The sequence below is a fragment of the Tenrec ecaudatus genome, chromosome 2 (assembly GCF_050624435.1).
Source record: "Tenrec ecaudatus isolate mTenEca1 chromosome 2, mTenEca1.hap1, whole genome shotgun sequence".
NCBI lineage: Eukaryota > Metazoa > Chordata > Mammalia > Afrosoricida > Tenrecidae > Tenrec > Tenrec ecaudatus.
In genome coordinates this window covers 201,194,783-201,210,213 of record NC_134531.1, presented here as the reverse complement: position 1 = coordinate 201,210,213, position 15,431 = coordinate 201,194,783, and the positions used below count along the sequence as shown (strand labels likewise).

At 33.6% G+C, this 15,431-nt stretch overlaps 1 protein-coding gene across 1 annotated transcript; it reads left to right on the top strand.

The window, feature by feature from the left end:
- The first annotated feature begins 12,725 nt into the window (after window positions 1-12,725).
- Window positions 12,726-13,655, top strand: LOC142441249 (olfactory receptor 5V1-like). The gene has a single exon (XM_075543300.1). The coding sequence runs from the start codon at window positions 12,726-12,728 to the stop codon at window positions 13,653-13,655; it is 930 nt and encodes a 309-aa protein (XP_075399415.1).
- The last annotated feature ends 1,776 nt before the right edge of the window (window positions 13,656-15,431 follow it).

Sequence of the window (15,431 nt, the reverse complement as noted above, 5' to 3'; positions counted from 1 at the left end):
TGAGCAGTTTAAGCCCACCAGTTGTGTGATGGGAAATGATGACGCTTTTTGTTCTAGTAAAGATTTATTTACAGCCTCGAAAGTTAAAGGAACTGTTCTACACCATCCTGTAGGGTCACTATGAGTCAGAATCAGTTCAGTGACTGTGGGGAATTTTGTGGCATTATGGAACCACACGTTTTACTGGAAATATGTATTTTGATTTTTCACATTTCAATATTATATTTTATCTGTTGTTCTCAGATGGAAGAAATCCAGGAAGGAAATAGCTCTACCATTACTTATGTGATCTTGCTGGGATTTGGAAACCTCAAAGACATTGGAACAGCTCTTTTCTCTCTGTTCCTAAGCCTCTATGTTGTCACACTGTGTGGCAACCTGCTGCTGATCCTTGCTGTCCAGACAAGCCCACGCCTCCAGACTCCAATGTATTTCTTCCTGTGCCACTTATCCTGCGTGGATGTTGGATACACAAGCAGTATTGCTCCTCAGCTGCTGAAGGAATTCTTAGCTGGGGGTGTCACTATCTCCTTTACTGCCTGTGTGGTGCAGCTCTATGCTGTTGGGGCCCTGCTCACTGTTGAGTGTTTCCTCCTGGCTGTCATGTCCTATGATCGCTACTTGGCCATCTGTTGGCCCCTGAGGTACCCAGTGCTTATGGATAGCAGAGCTTGTATCAAATTGACACTTGGATCCTGGATTGGTGGTTTTATCTTCCTAGGATCCATGCTAATTTTGCTTGCCACGTTAACTTTCTGTGGTCCCCACGTAATAGACCATTTCTTTTGTGACTTCTTCCCACTAGTTAAGCTCTCCTGCACGGATACCACAATGGTGGAGAAAGTTGCCTTTGCTTCTTCCTTCCTTTCCTTATCTCCTTTCCTGTGGACCTTGTTATCTTATGGCTTCATTCTGTCTTCCATTTTAAGGGTTTCTTCTTCTACAGGGAGATACAGAGCCTTTTCTACTTGCTCTTCCCACTTGATTGTTGTGAGTGTGTTTTATGGCACCATGGTTGTGGTATACATGACACCTGCATCAGGAACAACACTCAATCTGAGCAAGGTATTTTCACTTCTGTACACAGTTCTCACACCCCTTCTCAATCCCATAGTCTATAGTCTGAGAAACAAAGATGTTCAAATTGCCCTGAAGAAAGGAGCAAAGCGACCCTGTTTAGAGATAACTGGGACTAGGAAATCATGTGACGTACAGAGTGAAGGGATTTAGATGAAAATTTTGGGCTTAAGTGATTTCCATGAACACAATATTTTAGTAGTCGACTCAGAATTTATAAACTATGAATAATTATTTAGAAAAAAATTACTTTTACAAAGTAAAAATAAATGCTTATTCATTTTAAAGAGAAATATTTACCCTCCAGCAGATGATTGAATAATAAATGTACTATAAGCATGATGTATTTGTTTTGTTTGTCCATTCACACAGTTCGTCGTTTTATCCCCACATCTCACTCAAAGGGCAGTGTTTGTCCTATACTAGGTATAATAAGAAAATTGAGACTGTTAGTATTTTACAATGTGCTTATAAATAAAGTAGGGCTTGCAAAAGTTTGTAGAAGAACTCTATTGGGGTTTAATCCTATTTTTTCACACATTATTTAGCGATTCCCCATAAAGAACCCTGAATGTACAATTATTTATTATAGTTTGAGTACTCAATAAATTATAACATTGTATAATTTAGTAAAAATAAGTTAAATATTTATTAAATTCTATATGAGTATATGTCATATAAAAATAGAAGTAAATTAGACAGCTGTTTTAAATTGTTAAATTATATGTTATTCTGACAATTTAACTTGTATATCATGCAACTAGACAACTAATTTATTTTCTATTCTTTTTATGTTACTTTTATTAATAAAAGTTTGTAACATTTGTACTATAACTTGTGAAGAAACACAATAGCTAAAATAATATTATAGATGACATCATATTGAAAAATTTACAGTTAAGTTTTCTAGAAATATTACACAGCTGAAGTAACTAAAATAGTATCACATTTGAATAACAAAATCAATGAATAAATGTTTTTTCAGAAATATATGCACATATGGGGTAACATTTAATCTATTAAAAATGTAGAAAATTGTAATAAATAACAGGTAGAACTAAAAGAGTTGGATATTTATTTCAGAGGCAAATAAATACCTGATATCTCTATCTTGACCTATGCACATAATTCAATTCCTAGTCAATTGTGAATCTAACAATAGAAGATTAAAAGTAATATCAGAAATAATATTTTAGTATTTGGAAACTAAAACCTTAAATGCAAAGTAAAGTATGAATAATTTTGTGTGTGTGAAAAAAAATGCAAGTCTTAAAGAAGGGAATTAGGAAGGAAGCAAGCAGAGCGAGAATGCATTGTCAACTAATAACAAAAATGAGGTTCATATATAAGATATTTAAAGAAATCTTCTCACTTTATAGCATGTTTAGAGAAAAAGAAATAGGAGGAAATACGGACAATGAATTTTACAGTGTAATTTCTAAAAAGAAAACCCCTTCCCAAAATATGAAGAACAAAATTGACTTCAGATGGATAGAAACAAATCCAAATATTAATACGTGAGTGAAAATAATTTAACAGGTAGTTGATCAAAAGAGGGACATGTAGATTGAGGGTTTTAGATGTGGATAGGTAGGAAGGATACTAAATTTTGATCTATTAATGAAAAAGTTACCAATGGAATCAACTGGGATTAAATAGCTCTTGTGAATTAATTGTGGAGACATTCTAGACAAAAGTTTCTCCGATTTAATTTACACATTCATCAAGAATTTTGTTTCTTATATGCTCTCTTTGTTGCTGGAAATCATTGCCTGTGTCATTGGTTCACCAGCGTGCTCACTTTGCAAACCATGGAACAAGAAAATAAGTCTGGTCTGAGAAATCTCTCAGGGTGAGAGTCACCAGAGTTTGGCCATAAATATTGGACATGTAGTGTAATGTAGTTATTAGGTAGCATCAAATTACCTAGCAATCCTAGGTATAACAACTGAAAACTGCCAGTCCTGCACCATCCTCACATTTTTTTCTTGTTTGAGTCCATTGTGCAGTCATTATGTCAATCCATTTCTTTGAGGGTGTTCCACCCACAACAACAGATATCCATGTGTATGTTTATATTGCAAAAGATATTTCAAAGAATGGTCTCCATGAATGTTATTATGTAGAGTGATGTTTGAAGACAATTCAATATTTATCAATATTATGATGGGTATAATGTAGACATGTACAACAATGGGTAAACTTAGTTATACTAAACAAAGTCTATGTTCGTGATTTTAATATATATATCTCCTTCTTCATTTAATTTTATTTAATTGTGCTATACATCAGTACAAATTGAAAATTATAATTTCCCATATATTCTATATAAAATAGTAAGTTTTCAATCAGATTATCATATGGTTTACTATGCTCTATTGACAAATTGAAGAGGAATGGCATCTTATTTCTCATACTCACTTCCCAAAGAAAAAAAATTCAGGTCTCTCACACAACAAATCAATTCATGAAATAACAATGATATCTAATAATGTGCCTTTCAATAGTACAATAAAGCTTGTAAAAACATAATATAATTTGCAAAAATATTTTATCCCAAATTTAACATTATGAATTCACCTCAATATTCTTCTATCAATATAAAATTATATGAGAAAGCAATAATGACAATTTTATAATAAAGACTTGAAAACACTGGAAACCTGAACAGGCCAAAGTTTGATTCTATATAAGAATATACCAAATAATGGAAATAAAGAGGATAAAAGTAGAGAATCTAGTTTATATGGAAACAAACCAAAAAACAAAAATCCTTAGGATAAATAAAAACGTATTTAAAAAATTGAAACAAAGTAGAAGGCCTTTCATTCCCAGACCTTAAAACCCACTATATAGACACAATAATCAAAGCAGCCTGATACTGGTACAACGAAAAATATGAAGATCAATGGATTAGAACAGAGAATCCAGAAATACAACCAAGTACCTACAGACACCTAATTTTTTATAGAGAAATAACACACACTAAATGGGTTTAATGGTTGGTTTACTGCGCCAACTTGGCCAATGAACACATGTGAGATTAATAGAAGGGCAGTTTAATTGAACGGTGTAGAGATAAATGGCTTTGCAAGTCTCACCTTTTTTGTTTCTTGCTCTTTGATGAGCGGACCAGTGTGTGGCTGCCTTGCTTGTTCTCTGCTTCAATTCGCAACCTACACTACCTGTGGGACACCCAACCTGTGCAGTGTGTCACTGCAGTTTGAGGTTCCTCCAAGTCCTGCTTCTCCATGACACTGGTGTATACATTGGTTGAGCTGGGGACTATCGAACCTGCCTTGCCGTTTGCTTCCTGGGCCAGATTGCCTGAATTGTCTTACAGAGGACTCAGCTGTCTGCTTCCTTGACTTGTACCTGGTGGCCCTTGTGACTTGAAGGACTGCCAGTGTAATAGCTGTCTCATGGAAGTGAGTTGCACTAAGCCATTTGTACTGCTCTATAGACTAATTAGCCATTTATTTCTTATGTTTTATCTATGTATCTCTCTATCTCTATAAAATATCTATCTAAAATCATAAGTGTCCTGGTCTTGTTTCTCTAGAGAACCCTGTCTAACACAATGGACAGGAGACAGTCTTTTCAACATGATGAAAAAACTGGATCTGCAATTACCCAGGAATAAAACAAGGCCTATTCTTCACTTTATATACAATATAAAAACTAAAGATAGATCAAAGTCTTACATATAAATCATACAATTATTAAGATCATTAATGAAAAAATAGGGACAAATTTTAAGACCCTAATATAAGGCATAAACACATTAATGAACATAATGAACAATATCCACATTATAGAAGACAAAATTAAAAATGGGGACCTACTAAAAATACAACGTTTATGCACTAGAAAATACCCTATTAAAAGAGTCACCAGAGAACCCACAGATTGGGAAACATATTCTGTGATAATACATCATATAAAGGGATAATCTCCAAAATCAAGAGAAAATTACACCTTATCAAGAAAAATACAAATAATCAATTCAAAACATGGGCACAGGAAATGAATACGTAATTTATCAAAGATGACATACAGGCAACTAGCAACCATATGGAGAAATGTTCACACTCATTTACAATAAGAGAAATACAATTTAAAATAACCATGAGATATCATCTCACACTGACACTTTGGGCAAAATTCAATAAAACAGAAAATCACAAATGCTGGAGAAGATGTGGAGAGTTCGGAATGCTTTTACATCGTTGTTGGGACTGTAGAATTGTACAGCCACTATGGAAATCAGTATGGCACATCCTTAAACAAATGCAAATCCAAGTTTTTATGATCCAGCAGCCTCTCTAGTGGATATTTACCCCAAGGAAATTAAAAATTTAACATGAACAGTCATGTACAAACCCATGTTTATATCTCACAATAGAAAAACATGGAAACTACCCAAAACTCTAAGTATAGAGTTATGGATATATAGACTCCGGTACATTCATACTATAGAATATTATGTAACAATAAAAACAATGATAGCTCTCTGGAACACTGCTAGACCTGGACAAAAAGAGAAAACATTATGCTTAGCAAACTCTGTCAAATCTTAGAAAGAAAAACATTTAATGTTATGACTGTTATAAGGAAAAATTAAGAAGAGACATGATTTATATACCACTATAAATGATGGCTATGAAGAGACAAAGGGAATGGGTGGGAATAGGGAGTAGAAAGGGATGGGAGGAAGGACAAAATAATGATGTATTTAATATCCTAAAATATGAAAATAAAAGTTTCTTGAATTAAAATAAAATTGCTTCATGAACACCAATAGAAACTTAATCTAAAAAACCCTCTAGATTTCATACTCCTCAGATGTAAATATTGTATGAGTAGCTAAGAAAATAGTGAAAGTAAACATTGACTTGCAGTCTTCAGTGACATACAAGTTCATTTCAAATATTAAAAAGAGAACTGGCTCAATATTGGAGATTCAATCAATCAATTAATCCAATGTCTAGAGAAGGAGACTTCACATGATTATTATCAGTTGACAAATACATGCAATATATGACAAAACTCTCCTTATTTAAAAAACTCACCATAGTCATAATAAAAACACAATTAGCAAGAAATTTCCTCAAAGTGTTCCAGGGAAACTTCAAAACAGCAAAAAGAAAAGTAAGCCCTGCAGCTGAGCCCATACTTCATAATGAAGAGTGCATGCTTTTCCTCTAACATGGAGGACCAAGCAATTACGTTCTGTATTGCTTTTCCTATGCCACTTACTGGCTAGTCAGTCCAAACAAGATACATAATAAATCCGTACTTATTCTGAGGAAGGAAAAAGCCATTTTTTAAAAATGTGAAGAATATAAAAATTTTTACTTTATTTGCAAGGAATACCAAACTAAAAATCAAACTTCTGGAGTCTAATGAATGAGGTTATCAAGGTCATGAAATGCATGCATAACACCAATAAATCAATGAATTTCTATGTTAAACTGGTAGAAAATTGTACATAACATAAAACATTATACATTTAATAACATTATTAGATACATAAAAATAGAAGAGTAACAGGTTATAAAATGATTTTAAAATAGATTGAATTTTTAAGGAAAGAGAAGGATTGTTTCTCCAGAATTCTATACACTCAGCAGATTTCCAGTGAAAACCCAAGCAGATATTTTGAAGATATGCTTAAAATGTTATTAAACTCATGGAAAGTAAATATAAGCTAGCCGGGGAGATCATGAGTAAAACAAAGTATACCATGAATTCCAAATGAGAACGAGGGTATGCAACAACATGACCTTTCTCACATTGCACTGGGAAGGTAAAAATGAAAAAACCATTTAAGACCATTGTCAAGTTTCTAGCCAAGTTAAACATACAATTACCAATATTGTCAAAACTAATGATCTGACAACTGATAAATTTTATAGACACCTTATTTTAATAACTAAATATGGGTGGGGGCACAAAATTCAAGTGTCCTCAAACAGAATGATACACTAATCTCAATACATCCATGTAATATAATATTAATTAACAAAAGAAACAAATTCTATAGAGTTTTAATTGTTGCCATAACTATAGTTGGATACAATTTTACAGTTGTAGATACACCCACCCATTTCTATGGAGTGGATCTCAACTCCTAGAGACACTAGGTGAGGATATTTACTCCCACAGAGTGGCTGTGGGTTTTGAAATTCTGACCTTGTGGTTAAGCAGTCAAATGCCTGCCCTGCAGTTCTAGCAGGCCTGGGTGAATTTATATAAAATCTCTGCCATGGAGTCAAGTTTAACCCAGAGCATCCCTATAGAACAAAGCAGAAGTGCCACTCTGGGGTTCTGAGATGGTAACTCTATGGAAGTAGAAAGCCTTGTCATTCTTCCATATATATAAATATGTGTGTGTATATATATACACAATTGTGCATGCATCCCATATTTACACATATATGTAAACCAAAGAACTATGAAAGGAATGTCAAAAGATGCAAACAATACACAAAGTCACTGTACCATATCAATTGGTTGGCACAATTTCAAGAGGTAGCATATAATTGCAAACTTACAATATGATAGGAAGTATTCTAAGCTGCCCTCAAGGCTTTAGTGAAAAATGAGCCCTGAGGAATTGATGGAATATCAATTATAATGTTTCAACCACCTAATATGATATTTGGCAAACCCACTAGTCAAATTTCTCATAAAAATGTGGTAGCAAAATACTTGACCAACAGACTAAAAGAAAGCCATATTTTCCCTACCACAATGAGGAAATTGTCCAACAATGTCATTGATAGCACATGTAAGTACATATTTACTGCAGATAATTCTAGAGTAGCTGCAGAAATAGATTGACAGGTGTCAGAAATTTAAACTGCATACAGAGAGGATTTGGAACAAGCCAGATCAATGTTGAAGTCAGATCTTGGTTGAAAGCAGAGAATGCAAGAAAAATATTCAACTTGTGTTTAGTTGACTATACAAAGCCATTTTACTGTAGGGGAAATACAAACCGTGGACAGCATTGAGAAGAATGCACATTCCAGAGTACTTCGTTGTGTTCATTGTGGACTAGAGGAACAATGTCAAACCAGAAAGAGAAAACACTTCATGTTTTAAAGTCAGAAAATGCTTACATCAGGGTTGTATCTGTTCATTATCTTATTTCATCTGTATGCTGAGCAAATATACATGATAGCTTGACCAAATACATAAAATGTGACAGCAGGATTGCAATAATGCTTACTAATAATTTGCAATATGTAGAACACATAACAATCAGTGCTCATGGAAATAGCAGTCATGAAACCAAACAACATTTTTTATTGGGCACATCTCTACAAAACCTGTTTCAAGTCTTACAGAGCAAAGCTGTCACTTTGAGAACTAAAATGAGTCTGATTTAAGCTTGAGAATATTCAATCTCTGCATATCCATGTGACAGCTGGACCGTGAATAAAGAAGACTGGAGAATTAGTGATGCATTTAAATTATGATGTTGGCAAAAAGTACTGAAAGTAGCAAGAGTGCCACAACAAACAAATCTGTCTATGAGAAGTAAAGCCAGTTATCCTTAGAAGGAGGAGGTTGAGACATGTCTTTTGCAATATTATCAGAAGACACAAATCCCTGGAAAAGGACATCATTTGTGGTACAGGGGCGTGCCAGCGAAAAAGAGGAAGACTCTCAGTGAGATGGATTGATACAATGGTTGCAACAATGGACTGGAACATAACAATTGTGAAGATGCAACAGGACTAGAACTTCTTTCCTTCAGTTGTGCATAGGATCACTTTGAGTTGAGACTGATTAGAGTGACACTTTTCAAAAGCACATTCTCTGTGAAATCATTACACTGCTGAAAAAAATCAAGATTTAATTTGCAGTTACATTAAATTAAAATTTTTATCTATTCAGGCATGGAGAGTTGAACAACGTAATGTTTTACGTGTAGTATAACTAGTCTTACTACTGTGTATGCATATTATAATAATCAAAACAATTTAAAATATAATTTTCCTGAGGAATGCAACATATTAAAATTGATGTATAATTATTTTTTTGAAATAACCTTCAATGACAGAAACAAATTACATAATTATTATTAATTTTGTCTAGTATATATTTGAAATTAAAAATTTTTTTCTCGTTAAGGACCATAAAAGAAGGACAAAATTCACTCTACAATTTGGATTTCTTTTTCAACTTATATAGTAAGTTTCTGTTATTTGGTTTCTAGTAATTTAGATTTATCAAGATGAGAAGCACATTCCCTTTAGAATTCTAATTGTCACTCTCTCCCCCAAGGGGAAAATGGGCATAAAATGAGTTATACAATACATTTTAATAGGATTTGGTATATAAATAAGTAGTTTGCTTTTCTTTACTGTTGCATTTTTATTAGTTGAGTCATTTTATATTCTTCTTGTGGAGACTTTATATTGGTAATGAAATCTATGAAACTAAAACTAAGACAAGCTTTAAATGATGGACTTTCTAAGCTAAAATTAAAAACATAATAGTAAGGTTAATATGATGTGCAACTTTACATATTTAAAGAGTAAGTTAAAACGGGATATTAAATGGGTAGGAAGCTGTTTAAAAATGTTCATGCCTAGCTGGATATGCACCCAAATCCATTGAATGTAAATATTTATTTTGTCTAATAAGGTCTGTTTCTGGGAAATGACACATTAGATGTCTTTTTCCTGCTCATTTTTTATTTCTGTAAAACTTAGTTATCAACCTGTTAGGTTATAAAGGGAGATAATAGAAGCTCTTCCTTAGCAGTATACTTTAAAGAAAATTCCAATATAATGTGCTATTTACTTGATGTTAATATATTAAGTAAATGATAAAATTTGTATTACCTTAAGAGCTAAGATCTGTCAGTTATGATATTCCTTAATTGCCTATTTTTCCTATATATAGTGAAAAGCAGAAATACCTAATTGCTAGAAAGAAGATTCATGTATGGTATGTTTTACATTAACTACATAAAAATTAAAAGACAGAATTCTTTCTTTTTTATCTCAATTTCTGGATATTTCCTAATGTAATAGCACCCCTTCCCATAGATACTTATTACATCTTTGGCTGCCCAAGCTATGGGGAAAAAAGCTGATGACAACACATTCTTAATATTTTCATATGTATTTTTACATTATGTCACAGGACCTTATAAAGCAGATGAAGAGATTACATTTTACTTGAGCTTCAGTTATTCTCTGTTAAATGAGCTAAAGATTTACTGGTTAAAATGGCAATTTATTAACCACCTTATTTTTCTAGAATGACTATTTCAATGACAGAAACAAATAACATTGTTATGTATTATTTAATTTTTCTGGTAAATTCCTGGAGAAGAAATGTTTTTCTTTAACCAACACTGTTAAAAGTAAGAAAACAGTCCTAGGACTGGCATTATTTCATTCTGTTGTGTGTCCATGGGGCCACTGTAGGTCGGAAATGATTCCATGGACCTAACAACAAAAAACATTGTCCTCAAGTACACATTGTTATGTAAAGGATGGCATTTATCTTCTAACCAGATAAATGTATACATGAAATTTATTTTTATTTTCTTCCAAAAGAGCAGATTGTAACAGGATTAGGGTTAGGATTAGGGTTAGGTTTAGGGGTAGGAGAAAAAAAAAGAAAAGAAAAAAAAGAGCAGAATGTTATTATAAATACATTTTCTTCCCACTTGGACAATTTTGGCAACCTATACAGCAACCTGATTTAAAGTTTTATTTTGAATATAAATTACCAAAATATAGGGAAAATGCATGTTATTATTTATACAACACATATTCATATAACCATATATAGAGCTAGACTGGAGGCTCTTATCAGGAGGCTGTGGTTTTTTATAACTCTTGTTTAAACAGAGGAAGTAAAATTAATAAGCATAGGTGAAAATTGATTTTATAATGTAACCTAAACAATACTCTTAATTTTTTATTTCTCCTTTTATCTTATGTGTATTGTTATTTTATTTAAAAACGATTAGTAAAAAATCATATAAAATAACAAATTAAATTGCTCTTTTAGAATTTTTAATTTTTGAAAATTGACCCAGCAGCCATATATTGTTTCCATTTTTCTTCGTTTACACAATAAAAAAAATTTGGTTGATTGAGTAATGGTATCCATGATGTTTAGCTACTTATTATAAGAACTCGTTTTCTAAATATCATGATTTCAAAATCATTCATCGGAGTTTTGTTTTCGTATTTTTCCTCAGAATTTCAGTACAGACCTTGTCTCTCAGGTGCTATAAAGGAAGAATCCTCACATCGTCCATGTACGCTCAGCGACTTGTACTCAACAGGGAAGCAAGGAAAAGGTTTGTAAAAAATAATGCATGTCCATTTGAGTAGCTAAATCATTATGTATAACTTGTGTAATTTATGCCTCACAGTTCATATTTGCCCCAAAATATTACCAGTTGCAAAGCAAATAGAATGGATGTCAAATAAGAATTTGACTTTAAATTTCTAACATATTATTTTTGAAGTTTCTGTAATGCAAATGTTTGAATCAAAAGAAAATAGCTAAATGTGATATAAAACACTTTGAAGTACAAATTTTCAGCCTGTAGTTAAATTATTTTATAATTTATGATTAAATATGAAATACATGGTTAATATTTGGAATATTAAGTTACATTCTAATATAATTTGAAAATTAATAAGTATAATATATGAATGATATACTGTCTAACACATAAATTTTTCAAAATCCCATGTTTCCTTATGCATTTTGATAAATAGTAAATATGTATATTTTAAGGGAATGAGGGCTTAAACCTATATGTGATTATGTCTGTTTACATTTGAGCCACATTCATACATTAAATAGGTTCAATTTATGTTTGACAGACTAAATTTATTTTTATTAAGATAAACTTGTTCCAGAGTTATGAACACAATGTACATATTTTGGAAATTATAAATTTGAAATTATGGAGAACTATCTTTACAGAAGATGCACAATTCAGTCAGCCCTGCACTCAACATTCAATTATTTACATTTTAATTTCTGTCTCTTAGATGCAAACAATTTAACGTATAAGAAGATAGGATTGAGATAGTACAGAAATAAACATACCGTACCAATACATGGCAGAATAAAGTAAATGTGTTACCAAGGATGACATCTTCATTTAAGTTTTCACTAAATGGTGAGACTTCCTATACTGCTAATGAATTTATTGACGAGGTGAACTTTTAAAAGTCCCTAGTTAAGAAAGTAATTCTCATGCATAAAGAATTATCATGCATAAAGTTAATGCAATATTTGAATCTGTGATTGACATAAAAGGAGCTGGGGTGGCTTAGTGGTTATGTTTGGGCATCGAACTACAAGGACAGTGGTGAAAGACCAGTATTTCTACTCCCACACAGAGTTATAGTCTCAGAAACCCATAGAGACAGTTCTGCCCTGTCTTACAGGATCTCTATGAGTCAGAATTGACGTGATGACAGTGTCTTTTGTTTGTTTGTTTGTTTGTTTAATTGATACAGGGCTAGTACAATTCATCACCAGTCACAATCCTAATATTTCCTAAGTGTTTCTCATCACCAAATTCCTTGGTTTGGAGCCTAACCTGTGGCTGTTGGCTTCTTTGCTTCCAGAAAGACACCAGAGAAGAGATGGATGTCTTCAACCTAACAGTCACGGAGTTCATCCTCATAGGGCTATCTGACCTCCCTGAGGTGCGCTATCCGCTTTTTGTCATCTTTGCTGCCATCTATCAGGTCACTTTGGTAGGAAATGGAGCCATTCTCCTCGCCATTTTGACGGAGAAGAAGCTGCACACACCCATGTATTATTTTTTGGCAAATCTCTCCTTGTTAGATATTTTCTGTCCATCAGCCACTGTACCCAAGATGCTCAAGAATCTCTTGACTCAGGTGCAAAACATTTCTTTTGTTGGGTGTGCTTTACAGCTGTTTTTCCTAGTTGCCCTGGCAGGGACAGAAGTCTTCCTTCTGGCTGTTATGGCTTATGACCGATATGTAGCCATATGTTTCCCCCTTCGTTATACCCTCATCATGACAAAGGGACGCTGTGTCCTGCTCACCGCTGGTACCTGGGCAGCAGGGTTTCTGAACTCCCTTCTGCATACCGTGTTCACGTTCCGCCTATCTTTCTGTAAATCTAATCGTGTCAACCAATATTATTGTGACATTCCTCCAGTGGTGGCCCTCTCTTGCTCCTCCACATATGTGGCAGAAATGCTTGTCTTAGTGGTAGGAGGTATCTTGGGAATCAGTGCCTTCTTGATCACTGGTATCTCTTATATTTACATTATATCCACCATCCTGAAAATCCGGTCAGCAGAAGGGAAACGCAAAGCCTTCTCCACCTGTGCTTCCCATCTCCTGGTGGTTTGTTTGTTCTATGGTACAACTATATTTACCTACATCCGTCCTTCCTCCAGTCACCACTCCCCAGCCAGAGACAGACTCATCTCCATGCTGTACGGTGTCATTACCCCGATGTTAAACCCCATCATCTATAGCCTGAGAAACACAGAAGTAAAAGGGGCTCTTAGAAGAGTTTTATGTCATAAGATATAAGCAAGGAAGATATTATCTATTTAGAAATTCACAGAATCTGTATTTATAGTAAAGTTTGGATGGGTTTACAGGGATAATAATTTTATATTGATAAACAGCCAGAGCTTTGAATCATATAGAAATTAACACACATACACTATAGTTATACCTATTTATAAAGACTCATTAAGAACATTGGCTAAGCACCTGGCAGGTAATGGAAAGTCAGCGTTTTCAATCCACCTGTTCCAATCCAGCTCCTCAGGGTGAGAAAGATTTAACAGTCAGCTTTGGAAAGCCTACAACCTGGAAATCCCATGTGGCCATTCTAATTTGTTCTATAGGGTCAAAAATTGGCAAAGGATTTATGTCTTTTTTCTTGTCTATGTATGACTCTATCTATTTATCTATCTACTATTTTCTATGACCACTGTTGGCATCCTTGTAATATGTCAGATTACTACCTGCAATGTCAGCAGTCTGAAATCACCAGCTTCTCAGGAGAAGAAAGATGGGACTTTCTACTCCGTAAAGAGTCACAGTGTTGGCAACCCAGAAAGGCACTTCTACCATGTCCTATAGGGTCACTAGGAGTCAGCTTCATCTCTATGGCTGTAAGATGCATAAAATAACCATGTGATGTACCTATCTAAGTATGTGCTTCTACCTACTATAAACATAACAATTATAATAAAATTAGATATTTGAGTAAATAGGAAAATATTATTACTTGCTCTGGTACCAAACAAAATGAAAACCTTGCTGATACACAGTGAGTCAATAGGACAAAGTAGAATTTCTCCTTAGAGTCTGATCTTGTAAGTCTTTCAAGGAGTTTATACTCTCATTTTCCCCACAGTTTCTAGAGGGTTCTAATTGCTGACCTTGTGTTTAGCAAACAACATATAACTCACTATTCCATCCTAGGGACTACGAACTCAATATTTTTTTAACAGAACTGTGGACTTATAGGCGCATTTCATACACCTATTTATACCTATACTTATATTTAAATATACATATCTATGCATAGAACTATATATTTTCATTTATATAACCTATACTTATGTTTACTTTCATTTCTATATTTTTATAGATATAGGTAGGTATGAAGTACGGAAATACTGGTATGTCATATATTTTACTTTACTTACCTTGCTTGCCTAACTATTTTCCTAAAAGGCCTACTTTCCTGATCAATTACTCTGTCACTTAATCAAATTTGGGTTCTCTTAACACTGTATATTTCTTAGCTTCTCTCCATGCCCTGTGACAAAATACATTCTAGATTTTACACTGGGCCCCAAGTAGAGAATATATTTTTCTCTATCTCTGGCCATGCTTGTCTAATTTCGCAGGTACTATTCATTTCTTACATGAAAATATTGTTACTGTCATTATTTTGTTTCCCATATATTCATATTTTGTTGTTACTTGTCAGTGAATCAACTCTGACTTATTGAGGCTATATGTAAAACAGAATGAAACAAAATATTACCTGGTCCTGTGATATGTTCCTAATACTGTAAGTCTGAGGTCATTGTTTTAACTAAACTCTGTTGTGTCTTAGAGGTCAGTCCTTCTATTCAGTGCGAAGAAGAGTAGTTGTTGGCTATGAATTCCTCTCTATACTTACATCTTGTCACATGTAGAAATGAGACCAAAGCTTCTATAAACTACAACATTAAGTCAGCAATGATATGTGGATTTTATTAATCTTTTGCACCATTTCAGTGCATTAAAATCATTTCCCACCAAAAAAAAAAAGCCTATTCTGTTGATCCCACGTGGAGTATG

Bases quoted from the DNA above. Each gene is read 5' to 3' on its own strand.
- LOC142441249 (XM_075543300.1), top strand. From the start codon at position 12,726: ATGGATGTCTTCAACCTAACAGTCACGGAGTTCATCCTCATAGGGCTA.